A 15,217-nucleotide genomic window follows, 5' to 3' on the forward strand; every position below is an offset into this window, starting at 1 on the left:
CCAGAGACTTGACCCCCCCCTACAACCAGGTACACTGCCATCACCACCACCAACTAGGTAAGGAGCATGCCAAAAACATCACCTCCATGTGGGTGGCCCACCATAGCCACCACAGTAACCATGGCTGCTGCAAAAGCAGCTAGACACCACAGTCACCATGCAGATGGTCCACCAGCCATTGGAGTACTTTGACACAAGGAGAGTCACCAGCAGAGACCAAAGAAAAGAAGAGGATGTCTCTCTCCACAAAGCCCATTTCAGACTGACAGAAGAAGCATCTGCTCTATGATAATATTGGGGGACCTGAACACACCTCTCAGCATTGGACAGATCATCTAGGCAACAAATCAACAGAGTAACCATTACTCTTTCAGAAAGAGAGAAGAAATCTAGGGTTATCAGAGGTGGGAGGGGGAGGGGCAGGGGATGGGGAGAGACTGGACAAGGGGCATAAAGAATAAGTACAATTTGTAACAATATATATGCTAGTAATATTGATTTGACCAACATATATCAATGTTGAACCCCCAAAATATGTATACCCAATTATGATTCAATAATTTTTTTTTTTTTTAAAGAAGGTTCTGTGAGTATTAGGTTGGTGGTATGTGTAAATTTTAAGTGAGACTAAGTTAGCTCCATGCCCTTTTTGGAATTTCAAAATAGACAAATGTTTTACTTTAAAAAAATAAATAAATAAAAATTTTTTAAAAGACAGGAAATAAATGCTGGAGAGGATGTGAAAAAAAGGGAACTCTTATACACTGTTGTTGGGGATGTAAATTAGCACAGCAATTATGGAAAACAGTATGGAGGTTCCTCAAAAAGCTAAAAATAGAGCTACCATATGACCCAGCAATCCCACTACTGGGTATTTATCCAAAGGAAAGGAAATCAGTATGACATAGAGATACCTGCACCTCCATGTTCACTGCAACACTATTCACAATAGCCAAGATATGGAAGCAAACTAATTGTCCATTACCTGATGAATGGATAAGGAAAATGTGGTATAGATACACAATGGTATACTACTCAGCCATGCAAAGGAGTGAAGTCCTGTGATTTGTGGTAACATGGATAAGCTTGGAGGATATTATGTTCAGTGAAATAAGCCAGGCACAGAAAGACAAATACCACATGATCTCACTCACATGTAGAAACTAAAAATGTGGTTCTCATAGAAGTAGAGAGTAGAATAGTGGTTAGCAAAGGCTGGGAAAGGTAGTGGGGAGGGGGATTAGGGAGGGGTTGGTTAATAGATGCAAAAGAGGAGAAATAAGTTCTAGTGTTCTATAGCATAAAGGGTGAGTATAGCTAACAATAATTTACTCTTTATTTTCAAATAGCTAGGAAAGAGGATTTTGAATGTTACCAGCACTAAGAAACGATTAAGGTTTGAGGTGTTGGATATGCTAATTACCCTGATTTAATCATTACTCATGGTACACATGTATAGAAATACGTGTATACACACTCTACCCCATAAATATGTACAATGATCAAGTGTCAATAAAAAAAAATGTGTGTGTGTATATGTGTGTGTATATCTCCCAACACTAAGAAATGAAAAATGTGTGATGTAACTGGGCGGGAGGGGGGAGTGGGAAAGATCAGCGGTTGCCAGGGTTTCAGAGGAGGAGAGAGGGAGGGACAGAGGGACAGAGTGGAGCACCGAGGACTTTTAGGGCAGTGAGACTATTCTGTATGGTACTGTAGTGGTGAATACATGACATTATGCATTTGGCAAAGCTCATAGAGCCGTACAACACAAAGAGTGAACCCTCATGTAAACTCTAGTTAATAATATGTCATATTGGCTCGTAGTTGTAACAAATATATCACATTAGTGTAAGATGTTAATAATAGGAGAAATGGGGAAGGGGGTATGGGAACTATCCGTACTTTCTGCCCAGTTTTTCTTTAAACCTAAAGCTGTTATAAAAATAGTCTATTACTTAAATACACAGATATATGAGGGTACTCCAAAACGTTCATGAAAAAATAGGATTAAAAGATAATACGAATCATTCCATGAACTCTTTGAAGACTCTTTGAATATATAATTTTTTTTAAAAGACTGAAAAAACAAAACCTAATAGTCTACTGACATTATTAGACTAATTCCTGATACATGACTAAATATAGGCTGCTACACAATTAAGTATATGCATTTGCATGATCAAATTTAGTCACTTACCCAGTTGAAGATTATTGTCATTTAAACAGAACAGATAAAACCCTGAGGAATAAGTATGCATTTTCTACTACAGAAACGTACTCTGAGAGACACTTTTTAAAAAAAGGACTGGATATTACCCTGCTCGGAGCTAGGACTTGGGTTTTGTACTGTTGAATGAACCGCCACTAACTATCTCAGAATAGAGTAAAAAAGTTGTCGACAAAGAATACTTTCTGGCAGATTGTGTAAAAGTTTGGGTGATTTTTCAAGGTTGACACAAAGTCATAGTAAGGTCAGCAAAGGGAGGGAAGAAAAACGGAGCAGCATTTGTTTGTGTCAGAACCGAGTCCACGTGATGCTCCAGCCACCAGAACAGCATTCCAGGGAGATGGGATTTGCCCCATTGCTTACCTGGGAACAGTGTGGGCAGAAACGAGAATCTTGTCATATAGAAGGATAACTTCAGCCCTGGAGACCTAAGACATGGTCCGAACACTTCAGAAAGTGTATCTGACACAAGGCTTAAGTAGCTTTATGTGTGTCTTTTATTCCCTCCTAACAGAATCACAGCCGACAGAAATAGTTCTTTTCTTTTTTCTTTTTTTTCTACTCCTCTTCAAGGTGCCTTTGTATACCTTCACCAAACTGTAAGTCAAAATCTACCTCTGGGATTCCCTTGTCTTTTTTCTGTAACTGGGGAAAATGCCTTGTGTGTCATGTCTCTATCCCTTCTTGCCTTTCATTCCAAAAATTGTTGCTTTAATCTAGGGATATGAATTTAAAGTAATCTTAGGAAGAAACAGAGAATGGATAGCAGTATAAAGGATATAAAATATGAAGAACATACTCGAACACCACTATTTCAAGACTAAATAGAACTAGGGATTCAGTGGAGTTTTCAACTCCAGGAGCATGAAAATTTTAACACATCACCGAGTGATGTTACTAAAATATCTTTATGTATATGGCCCATTTCATATTTCTATGCTTATTTGACCTTCTCCCTCTCACTTACATTTAATCTATGTCATTCTGTCGAATTTCATATATTCCTCTAGGTTGCCTTAAATTCTGCTTGTATGTATAGTGCCCACATCACCAACCAACCTGGGAGCACTCCTTAGTTACATTTTATTTACTACAGAATCATGAATAGATGCACTGTGATGTCAAAATCACTTTCATAAGCCATCTGCTGATATCTCAAAAGTCATATCATGTTAAAAGTCTGATTCATACAAACCAGATGTCCAACGATAAGGAAATGGTTTAGTAAATTATGGTGCATCGAGATCATGGAATATTATGGCACCATTAAACAATAATTATGAAGTCTATTTTGAAACCTCAGACAATACAATATTTTATGGAAAAAATATGTACAAGGTGTGTACACTCTGCTTTTAACTATGCTAAATATTTATGTACTGAAGAAAGTCAAAGGTAATATGAAAAATGGTGAGAACACATATTATATGTTTTAAAGAATTATTTAATCTTGATGATACATTATCTTTAAACAAACAGACAAAAGCTAGAGACATAATTTGTAAAATTACTGAAGGAAAGTGTGACCCGTAAGGGTGATCCTGAGCTTTCTTGCTTATGCACTGAATGGCATTTGGTCACAATACTGCCCGAGAACACTAGGGAGTTTCCTCTCTCTTTGTTTATTTTTTAAGTCTGTAAAGAGAGTTAAGTATGCCTGGTTTGCCCAGATCTGTAAGTGTTATGTCAATGAATAAAGTAGTTGGGGAAACAGTAGTCAAAATTCACTCACTCACTCACTCGCTTGTTTTCTTTCATTCATTCAAGAAATATTTCTGGACACTCACCATGTGCCAGACTCTGGGGGATTTCATGACCGACACAGTCCGTCCCTCATGGAGTTCATGTGCTAGCCAAGAAGACACATTTAATCCCAGGTAGATTTGTCAAGTTTATGTTGCAATGCTACAGTTTTTTCATAAGAGAGGACATCTAAGTTTCAAGTGTTTGGTGGACATTTGACATGCTTTATTTACTGCCTGGCGCCCACGACTCCCATTCTCCCCTACATACAAGGTCTTGGTGGGAGGGTACATTCAGAGGCCTCTCTCCCAGTACAGAAGCTGAAGGGGTTGGTCGGACGGTCCTTTTTCCTGTCGGGATGTATCCAGAGGGGTGAGCATGAGCCCCCACGTTAGCCATTAGATGTGCTCTTCTGGACTCTGACTCTTGAGCCAAGGATGGGAGCAAGGACTAGGGTCATTCTCAGAAACAGAGGCAGTGGCCGGGCTGCCTGTCCCTGTGGGGAGACTGCTGCTGTGTTTTAGGATTTCAGAGCTCCCTGATCTCTACCAGTTCCCATGCTCGGTCCTTTGCCTTCTAATGATTCTATGAATCACATGCATATCCTCCCACACTCCCCGCCCACCCCCTTTTCCTTCCAATAAGCTCCTCTTTGCTTATCTTTGCCAGGGTCCTTTTCTGTTGTTTGCAGTCAAGAACTCTAATCAATACAAAGAGTAATGCCATTTATGAGCACTACTTCAAAAAGTTTATGAAAAGATTTGTGTTATCATTTAATTCTATTTTTCCACAAACCTTTTGAAGTACCCTCATATTTGGTTTAGCATAGTAGTTAGGAATAAGGAAAAACCTAGAATTAATCCTGCCTAAACCACTTAGAAATCCTGACAAGTTTGTAAAGCTCTGAATGCCTCAGTTTCATCATTTGAAACTGGGAAGAATGGCACCCATCTCCTTAGTGGCTGAGTGAGAAAATGTGAACAAAGAGTCTGGCAGCATGCCTGGCTAGGAAAAGGGAAGGTTTTCCTATTCCCCTTTCTTTTCTCTCTGTCCTTTTCCCTCAAATAAATATTTGAGGAAATCTGTTGGCTAGTAGAACTTTAAAGCCAAACCATGGAAATAGCAATCTACAGTTCTTTGCTTCCTAGTTTCTAGTTTTCTCTCTCCTAATAAATTCTCAGAATGATCACTGGCATGACATTTATATTTGTAGAACTGGATAACTCAATTTAGTGATTCTAAAATCAGCATATAATTTACTAATGGAATAATATATATATATTTTTGACAATAGTGAAAAATGGAATCAGATGTTTGTATTGACAGCATTAAAAACCAAAACTCATTACCACCTAAGAGGGAGGTAGGGAATATATTCCACTGTCAAATGATAATCATGTTTAAACACAACCACCACCAAAACAATGACCCCAAGCTACCTTGCCAAAATATCAGGGCAAACTGGCAACACAGTGAACTCCAGAAAGACGGTAATAGACGGTACAGGCTCAGATCAGTTGCTCTGGGATTTACAAATTCAATTTGCCATTTCAATAAGCATCTCACTGCAGGAGTGCGTTCAGCCTGTTTAGGAAAAAAGCAGCTAGATCTGGTTTTGTAAAGGGTAAATGATATTCACATTCTCTTTAAGTCTGTGGAAGTGGCAAACCCACATTTCATCAATCAGAATCAGCATGATTCACTTTGGTGAATTACTCCTCAGTTCACTTCATGACATGTGGCTAACAAGCGACTGAGACCCTCTAACGTGTTTTTCTGATTTGTCTATGGACCTGGCCAGGCAAAGAGGAGCTGGTTCTTAAAAATTATAACCTCTTTACTTAGTTCACAAAATTTACAGCATGATCACTGAGGCTCACTCTGGGACCAGCATCTTGTTCCTCCTCCCACCTCAGGGGCTAGTGTTTGCGACACATTGTCTATCCACTAACTGAAACATTATGAATAATTTAATTGCATAAGATAATTTTATTTAATAAGTAAACAATCATGCTGATGTTCGTCATGAAGACTGACTGTAACTTATATAAAGTTTATAGCCTTACTGACTTGAGGTTTTGTCTAAGAGGACGAACTATGGAGCAGCAAGGTTAGCCCTGACCTGACAGTTGAGAAGGTCACTTTATTTAAATATAAATGGTCTGGTTCCATTTTATATGTTTAATTACTCTCTGTTTACCTATTTAAGATAATCAAACATAATCAAAATAATCTGCCAATGTTTTGAAGTCCCCAATCTCATTGAAAATCAGGCTCTTGTCACTTAGGATTAAACATAGTTTTATATTTTAGTAGGAAACACATTTGCATGGCTCACAATTCAAAAGGTACAACTGGGTATACTGTGAAAAGTCTCTTTCCTACTGCTCTCCCCTAGCTGTCCTGTTCTCTCCACAGAGCCAAGAATGGTTTCTAGAACCTTGTGTGTCCTTTCAGAGATTCTGAGTACAATATACATGAGCAAATACATGTATCATTCCCCCTCTGTAGTCTTTTACACAAGTGGTGTCATGCAATGCATATTGGGCTTGCTTTTTTTTTTTTTTTAACTTAAAAAATATATCTTGGAGCAGAACAGCAATGTGAGGAGCTTGGGGAAAGCTCTCCCCAGGGAGACATCTATTAAACCAGTCAAAATTTGCAAAATCTAATCAGTCAAGATCTCTAGAGATTGAACACAGTGCTTACAACAAATTGAGAAGCATGTATTCAGCAAAGGGTATGGAGACCGAGTAGGAACAGTGGTATTGCCAGGCACCTGCACTAGGGCCATGCCTTCCCCCACAGCTCTGTGCTGCAGAAGAGCTGCTCCAGTGCATTCACATTTGGAAGCTGAATGGCAGCTTCCATCTCCCTGGCTACCCAGGGTATAAGAGCTGTTCCCAGTGGATTCAGCAGCCAGTGGACATGGGCAGACCCCACTCCCCACAGCTCCATGCTGCAGATGTCGTATACTGAGTCAGTGGTGGCAGCTAGGTAGTGGTGCCTGTTTTTCCACCTCAACATAGAAAGGATCTGGTGTGACTGGGGAGAAGTGCAAGTCCCATTCCTTCACAGCACTGCATCGTGTGAGAGCTGCTCTGGCGGGCTTGGCAGCCCCCATCTCCTCCAACTTCCTGAACTGGAAGAGCTATTCCAGGTAGATTTGGCAGCTGCTGAATATGGGCAAATGCCATCCCCAACTCTGGCTGCACCCGTTCCCACCTCCCATACACACCCACTCCTGCTGTGAGGAGCACCCAGGTGGAGCACCTGTGAAGAGAGAGTCCCCATCCTGTCACCTCTCCAGCTCCTGCTCCAAGGTGGAAAGGTGCGGGCTGGAGTGAGCCTCAAGACTGCCCCTGCCAAGGGACAATACTTTAATTGTATCAGACTGTGGAGCAATTTATGCCCCCAGGTCATTACTGAGAACAATAGAGCAATGAACTAGCAATTAGTGGAGACTAACAACTGGGTATGATATCAATAGAGGCAGACTAGCCAGAAGCTTAATGAGGAGATCAAGGGAGGACAGAGTCAAAGAGAGCCCAGTTGAACCCACAGGCTTCCCTGGTGGTCAGGAACTGAGCGTGCATGCCTGAGGCTGAGTTCTCTGCAGGGCGGATGGAGAGGGAGCTTCTCAAGGCCTTAGCTGAGTCCCTGACTGAACATGGGGCAAACTCATATGCTTCCTGAAGCAGTCTCCAAGCCACACATAGACCAATGGTAAAAGGTGAAAACCTTACTGGTTCAAGGGTCCTAAGTACAACCTCTGACAAATGCGGGGATGACTGATAATATGTGCTGCCCCAGGGGTGACCCATAGGAAACTGGCTTAAAAATAAAATTGAGGGGAAAAGAGTTTGAGTAGAGACATGAGGGGCTGCACAAATGCAAGGAAAATAGACATCCCCAAAAGGGTAAGATGAGTATCCAGAGTTGCCACAATATATTAATTAAAATGTACAGTTTTCAACAAAAGATATGAGATATGCAAAGAACAGGGAATTGTGACCCATACACTGGAGGGAAAAAAAAGCCAGCAATAGAAACTGCCTGTAAAGTATGCAGATGTTGGGCATAACAAAGGCTTTAACGAAGGTAGGATGATAATGTCTCATCAAATAGAAAATATAAAGGAGATAGAAGTTATAAAATACAATAACCAAAGGTACCAAATGAAAACTCTAGAGTTGAAAAGTATAATAACTGCAATGAAAAATTTATTAGAGGGACTCAAGAGTAGATTTGAACTGAGCCAGCAGAAGAAAGAATAAGAAAACTTGAAGATAGATCAACAGCGATTGGAAAAGCAAAGAGAGAGAGAGAGAGAGAGAGAGAGAGAAAAGTGAGCCTTAGAAAAACGTGGGACATCATTAAACACAACAACATATGCACAATGGGTATACTAGAAGGAAAGGGGAGAAAGAAAAAAAAACTGTTCAAAGAAATAATGGCTGAAAACTCCCCAGATGTGCTGAAAGGAATTAATCTACACATCCAGAGAACTCAATTCTGGGTAAGATTAAAGAGAGAACCACACCCAGGCACACCATAGTCAAAATATTGAAAGCCAACAACAAAGAGGCAATCTTGAAAACTTCTAGAGGAAAATGATTCTCCAGGGTCCCTTCTGCTCTGACATTCTAGGACTCTCTGACAGTGTGTGTGGCCCTGAGAGTGTTGGCACTCGGCACGTTTTCTGGTGCTACAAGGCCTCCCAAGCAAGCTGCAAGGAACAAGCCAGGGAAGAGCTTGGCCTGGCTGCTCAGTCCCCTCTCCCCAGAGTTCTCTCAGCTGTCAGCTCATGCCAGACGTTAGTAACCACTAATGGTGCCAAGCATTACTTGTCCAAGTTTTTCCATTTTATTAGGAAACTCCTGAAGGTATGAAAGGTACCAGTACTTTGTCCTTTTGCCTACTGATATGCCTTGCCAGCACTACCCCTGCCCAGTAGTGGTGCTGGGCCCACAGGGATAATTTACCACTCCCTGCTTAAAATCCTCCCATGGGCTCCATTGCACAAGCCCCTACAGCCACTGGCCAATGCTGTGGACTGACTTGTGTCCCCTTGAGATTCATTTGTGGAAGCCCTCCCCCCAGTGTGATGGTATTTGAGGGTAAGGCTCTTGGGAGATAATTTAGAGTTAGACGAGGTCATGATGGTGGGTCCCTCAGATGAGACTAGTGCCCTTATGAGACACCAGAGCTCCAGCTCTCCTCCCACCCCGCCTCCCCTCCCAACCCCTGCACCACCCCAAAAAAAGGCCATGTGAGGATTGGCCAGGAAGAGACAAAGGGAATTGCTAAACCCAAGGGATGGCATAGCCCTTCCTGAGTCACACTAAGAGTAGGGTGACATGGTGGCCCTCCAAAAGTTAATAGGGGAATGTATGCCTGAAAGAAAAAATAGCAAGTCTACCCTAGACAGTTACCCACGGTCACCAAATGGTTGAACCACAACCAAAATCCAGGGCCTTGAACAAAATGGGATCAGTGGAGTGGAGTGGTTTGAATCCCAGCTCTGTCCTTACTGGCTGTATAACCTTGAGGAAATTACTGAATGTTTGCTCCCATTATGGATAATCTTTTACAAGTTTGTGCAGGCTGGGGAATGTGCAGTTAGCCAACAATACATATAGCTCACTAAGAGTGGAAGTGAAATCAGTGCCTCAGACAACACAGACCTCGTCCAGAGGTGGCGCAATGACAGGTGAGACCCTGTGAGGTTAGCTCGGGCTGGGAGCAGGGTGGGAGGGGGATGGGCCATGTTCTGAGGAGCCATTAGTACCCCCTGAGAAAGCAATGACTCTTTCCCTTAATCCATTTGAATGGGAGTCTCCAGAACAATGGTCCATGCATCCTGTCTACTTGAGTCTTGAATCCCACCCAGAAAGCTTTGGGGCCAACTGCAGTCTGGGCACGTGCTGTTTGTTGTTGCTGTGGTTAGGAGATCCTGGAGGAGATTTTGCCTTCATCCAAGTCAATTCAACAGTTTTTGTGGTCCAGGCACTCTGGGGAGACAGGAATCACAAAGCCTTGACCCGGGGGCTTAAGGAGTTTCTGAAGGAAACAGAGATGAGAAAAAAGCACAGCACAATACAGAATACACAAGTACAAAGTGCTGTGAACAAGGTCGGCGGGGGGACTCAAATCTTCTCTGACAGATCTAAGAAGAGTTGCTGATTTTTCAGTTTGTTTAGCTTTTTGCTCGTTGTTAGTGGTGACTTCTAAGCTCCTCATATGCAGATCACAAACCGGAAGCAACCCCTCAATATTTAAAAGCATTGAGCGTTCTGACGGTTTCAGCTGCTTGAAAACACACCTCCTGTAACCTGCAATCTGCTCCAGCCTGGGCTGCTTGTTCTCTGTGCTGCCTACCTGAGGTTCTGGAATCTGCCTTCACCAGCACCCTGAGAATCCCCTCCCCCTCTTCTTTCTGTTGAATTCCATGTTGCCTGTATCTTGGGCCTTCATGTCTTCTTTCTTGATTTATTTCCTTTTAGATGGATTACACCCTCCCATTGCTTTATGATCAGGGATGTTTGAAAAATGTTTCTAGAGCTTAATATCTATACCTTTCTTTACTTTACCCTCCTACATGATTGAAAGTTTGGCAGAATGGTAATCATTTTCTCTCGAAATGTTAAAGGTATTATTCCATAATCTTTTTGCGGTCCCCAAAATCAAAGTCAGACAGGTGTATACAGAGAATCATGTCTTACCCGAGCAGAAACCCACAAGCAGAAATAGTCTACATCCCTCCCTCTGAGATCCAGCTCTTGGTGTGGCCTGGGAATTTATAGGTTTAAAAGCTTCCCTGATGCTCTTAAGAGACAGCCAAGGCTGGGACCCACTGCCCTAGAGGGTCAGTGTTCCTGTGGAAGTTCTTGTTTAAGGCTGCGACAAGAACTCCAAGAAGCATCTCTCCTACACGCAGGGCTGGGACTGAGGTAAGGTGAGTAAGGCTTCTGGCTTGGGCCTTAAGGTTAAGGGGAAGGGGGCACTCAAAAACTAATTAATCAAGATAAATAATATTTTAATACAATACGTAAAAAAAAAAAATTAACACAAAGAATCCATAGTGAATAACATGTAAAAATTTTAAATAAACACGGGATCTGTAATAGTGCTGTGTGGAGCTGTACTGGAGCTTTCCACAAAAGAGAAATCAGTAGTACTGATCCTATAAGGCTACACACACCAGCTTTCTGTCCTCCTAACTCCTCGGGCTCAACAACACCAGTGGCGGGGCTGCTCCCCCAGCTCTGTGAGTCCCCTCCCCGCTCCCAGCCACTGACTCTGGGACCAGTGGTGGGCATGTCTACCTCCGCCCTCAGGTTCAGAACTGGGTCATGGCAGTCCTTAAAATAAATTCACCAAGACCGTAAGAATATAACAGCAGACATTTATTAAGTTCTAAGTGCATTACAAACATCAACTCATTTAATCCTCAAATTGGTCTTATGAAGTAGGTGCTATTGTTATGTCCTTTAACAGATGAGGAAATTGAGGCACAGGGATTTGATAAGCTTGCTTCAAACTACACAGCAAGTAAAAAGCTGAGTTGGGATTCAGACCCACTCAGTCTGGCTCCAAAGTCCATGCTGATAACCAACAGGTCAAAAATTTGCCCCTTATGCTAATTTCTGACCCATGGTGTGTCCGGTCATGGTTTCAAAATAGCTCAACAGAGCATGCCATGTCCACACAGCACCATTAAAAATGCTTCAAAAACACCAACCAAGCAACCAAAGAATAACGTCAGCAATAAGATGACAAAACCTGAATAACAGGAACATTCTGTCTTTATTCAATTTCAGGGAAGAAATTAGTATCACCAAATTAAGTTAGAAGTTAGAGGGCACAGAACTCTGAACATTTCCTCCCCAGTCAGCTTCCCTGGCTCGGGCGGAAGGACGCCAGGGCCACGGCGTGGACTCACCGGATGGTGTACCTGTCCCACTTCTTCTCAGGGTCGTAGGGCTCCCAGCGGCTGGCGGGGAAGATGTGCTTGTTCTTCTCGTACCAGCTCCTCAGCACCACCTTGCCTGCGTGCGACTCGTCCTTCTCCATGGTGGCATCGTTCAGCAGCCGCACATCTTCGTGCACGTCGAAGCTGAAGAGCGGCCCGCTCTTGCCCCTGGCCTTGGCCACGATGAAGTCGTAGAAGGTGTGGTAGTGGGGCAGGATGAGGTCCTCCTTGATGTACATGAGCTGCTCCACGCTGGCCGAGCGCAGCTCGCGGAAGTCCTGGCGCAGCGCCTGCAGCGCCCTCTTCAGGAACTGCTGCACCGTGCTGCCCTTAGTCATGCGCACTGTGCGCCGGTGGCCCGAGCCGTCCCAGTAGCTGAAGGTCACATCCATCTCCTCGCCCTTCACCTTCTCGCGCTTGGCTTCCCACTCCTTGCGCAGCTCCTCCCGGAGAAGCTTCTCCTCCTCCTCGCGGTCCCGGTCGGGCAGAAAGCTCGTGTCCACGTCGGGATTCTTGCCCAGGTTCCTCTTGGACTTGCTGGCCTCGTCCGCACCTGCCTCGTCGCCCTCCTCGTCGTGGTCAGTGAGCGTGAAGGACAGGCAGGAGATCTTGCGCTTCTGCTCGCGCTGGCGCTCCTTGTCCTGCAGCAGCTCCAGCTGCTCTTGCTTGGCCAGCTGCTTCTCCCGCTCCCGCAGCAGGGCCTCCTGCTTGGCCTTCATGTCGTTCAGGGTCACCAGGCCCACTGTGCTCGACTTCAGCTCAACCTCCACGGAGTCGTAATGAGCCGAGAATTTCTTGTCCACCTTTGACTTGATGACGGTCTCGTCAGTGATGCGCTGCTTCAGCACCGCCATCTGCTCCTTCTCCTTCTCCCGCTTCTTGATCAGGTGCATGGCCCGGCTGGCCTCCCGCATGGTGCCCTTGTACTGCGCCATGCTCCCGCTCCGGCTCCTCGGTGCGGCTCAGGGTGCCGGGCTCACCAGGGATTCTGCAGCAACGAGGAGAAACACGTGATTAGAAAGGGGCCAGAATAGCAGCGTTATTAATGGTCCAGATCCACGCCTTCCAGAACGTTCTGCCCTGGCAGAAGTGTTCTGTAGCTGCGTTGAGTCGGCATGGTCACCGAAACCACAAGAGGCCACTGAGCACTTGAAATGCTGCTAGTGCCACCGAGGCACTGATTTTGACTGAAATTAATGGAAATTTAAGTAGCCAGAGGTGACTAGTGGCTCCCACCTGGGTAGTGCCACCCTGGATTTGGGGAGCTGCGCACAGGTTGGTCTACAGAGCAAACCCCTACCCTGTCGGGCGCTCTTCCCTGTCGGGCGCCTCGTCCAGCACAGACGCGCAGGAGGCGGGCACCGGGAGAACAGGCCTGTGAGCGGCACCGGGCCTGGCGCGGCGGCCGGCGCGAGGCAGGCAGAGCTAAGGAGGAAGGGCGCCCTCTGGCGGGAAGGCGGACCCTGGAGGAGAGAGCGTCATCCCTGCAGTGCACGCCACAAGCGCACGCAGCGCAGGGCCAGGCGGAGGCATCTACCGGTGCTTCCCAGAGGGCGGTGAAGGCAGCTCAGGATCCTGCCTGGCGCCCGGTGCAGAGTGCACACGCGCAGCCCGCTCGCTGTGGGAAACCAGGCCGCTGAGGGACCCCACGCCTCAGAGGGCCGCTTAGCTCAGTGGCTTAGAGCGTGGTGTTTATAACAGCGAGGCGAGGGTTCGCATTCCCGGACCGACCAGCCGCCCCCAAAAGAAAGAAATAAAAAGGAAATAAGTGCCTTCTTGGTGTTTCAGCCAAATCAGAGGGAGGACTCGTCTTCAAAACCTCAACTCCGAGTGCAATGGCCTGGTCACCCCTGCGTCATCACCGACCCTCGTACGCCTCCTCCGTCCTTGCCCACCAGCGATTGCCCGTATTCCTAGTGCCCTCTTGCACGTTTCCCACTGTCATTCTCACCTGCTCCTGCCTTAGCTCCTGAGTCCAAGTAGCTGACCATCGCTGGAGAAAATGGCGCAGCCGTTGCAGGCTCGTCTCACTTTGAATTCGCGCCTTCACACTCCAAGGGGGACTCAAAACTACCCAGGAATTCTATCATCTGCCCCGGTAAGTCTGCCGTCCTGCTCTCCAGGGCAACTATTTTCTACCGCCTCCTCACAGCTCCGTACCCACCAAACTCGGCTGGTCAACAATTGGCACACCACTGGATATGCAGTCCCGCCTCGCTTAACGACGGGGACGTGTTCCGAGAAACGCACCTTGAGGTGGTTTGGTCATTGTGTGAACATCACGGAGTGCACTTTAACCTCGATGGTACAGCCTACTACACACCGAGGCTCTGTGGTATGGCCGGTGGCTCCCGGGCTGCAGAACCGCGCAGCATGTCACCGAACTGAACACTGTGGGCAATTGTAACACAGTGCACAGTGATCCTCGTAAAGAATTAATCTGAGAACATCACTCTCCTACTTGCACATCTCCAACTCTCCCTTGTAAGGATCCAGTCAGGGTCCCTTTGCTTGTCCTACAAGGTCTCTAAGAATCAAACCCATCCACCCAGTTCCTGACGTTCCATGACATGCTGCAGCCACCCGAACTTCCCTCTGCTCCTGAATAGACAAGCCCTTCCGGAGCTGTCACTCTGGGACATGCTTTGCCTAGAAAGGCCTGACTCTCACTGTGCCAGCCCTCAAGATCGGCTCAAATGTCACCTCCCACAGAAAGTCTCCAGCACCCTCTTCCACCACCACCAACAACCACAGGTACACAGTTACCAATACGCTCCTCTGTCCAGGCTCCTCATGTACTTACCTGTATTACACTTAACATGAATCAGATTGCCTGGCCACCTCCTTTGGAAATTAGATAATCCGACCAGCCACACTTTAATCCCATCAACAACAGTAGGGCCACATCTCTTATGACTGCCCTTTCCCTCATCTAATCATGACTCAAACCTCCATAAGGTCCCCAAACCTCATCACCCTCCTCCTGTAATCTAGTATCCACACCCTAACTCAATCACAGCTCAAACAGCATAGCCAGCCCCACAGTTAAAAGGATTAGACTAAAACTCCTGGCAAAGTTTAACGAGAAAAACAAATAACAGAAAGATGGGGATTTATCCTAAGAGTTTGAAATCTTGATTCTTAGAATTTTCCCCCAAGTCCCAGCATGGTAATCTCCTCTTGTGGCCTCAAATCTCAATGAACATACCCCACTGAACTAAAGCTACCTCTTTAAACTCTCAAAATTTTTCAACAATAACAATGACAAA

General features: G+C 45.2%; 1 protein-coding gene across 1 annotated transcript; it reads right to left on the reverse strand.

Moving 5' to 3' along the window:
* Positions 1 to 11,914: 11,914 nt before the first annotated feature.
* Positions 11,915 to 12,883, reverse strand: FAM50B (family with sequence similarity 50 member B). The gene has a single exon (XM_063096058.1). It carries the CDS (start codon positions 12,881 to 12,883, stop codon positions 11,915 to 11,917), a length of 969 nt encoding a protein of 322 aa, XP_062952128.1.
* Between the last annotated feature and the right edge of the window lie 2,334 nt (positions 12,884 to 15,217).

This window comes from Cynocephalus volans, chromosome 5 (assembly GCF_027409185.1).
Source record: "Cynocephalus volans isolate mCynVol1 chromosome 5, mCynVol1.pri, whole genome shotgun sequence".
Taxonomy (NCBI): Eukaryota; Metazoa; Chordata; class Mammalia; order Dermoptera; family Cynocephalidae; genus Cynocephalus; species Cynocephalus volans.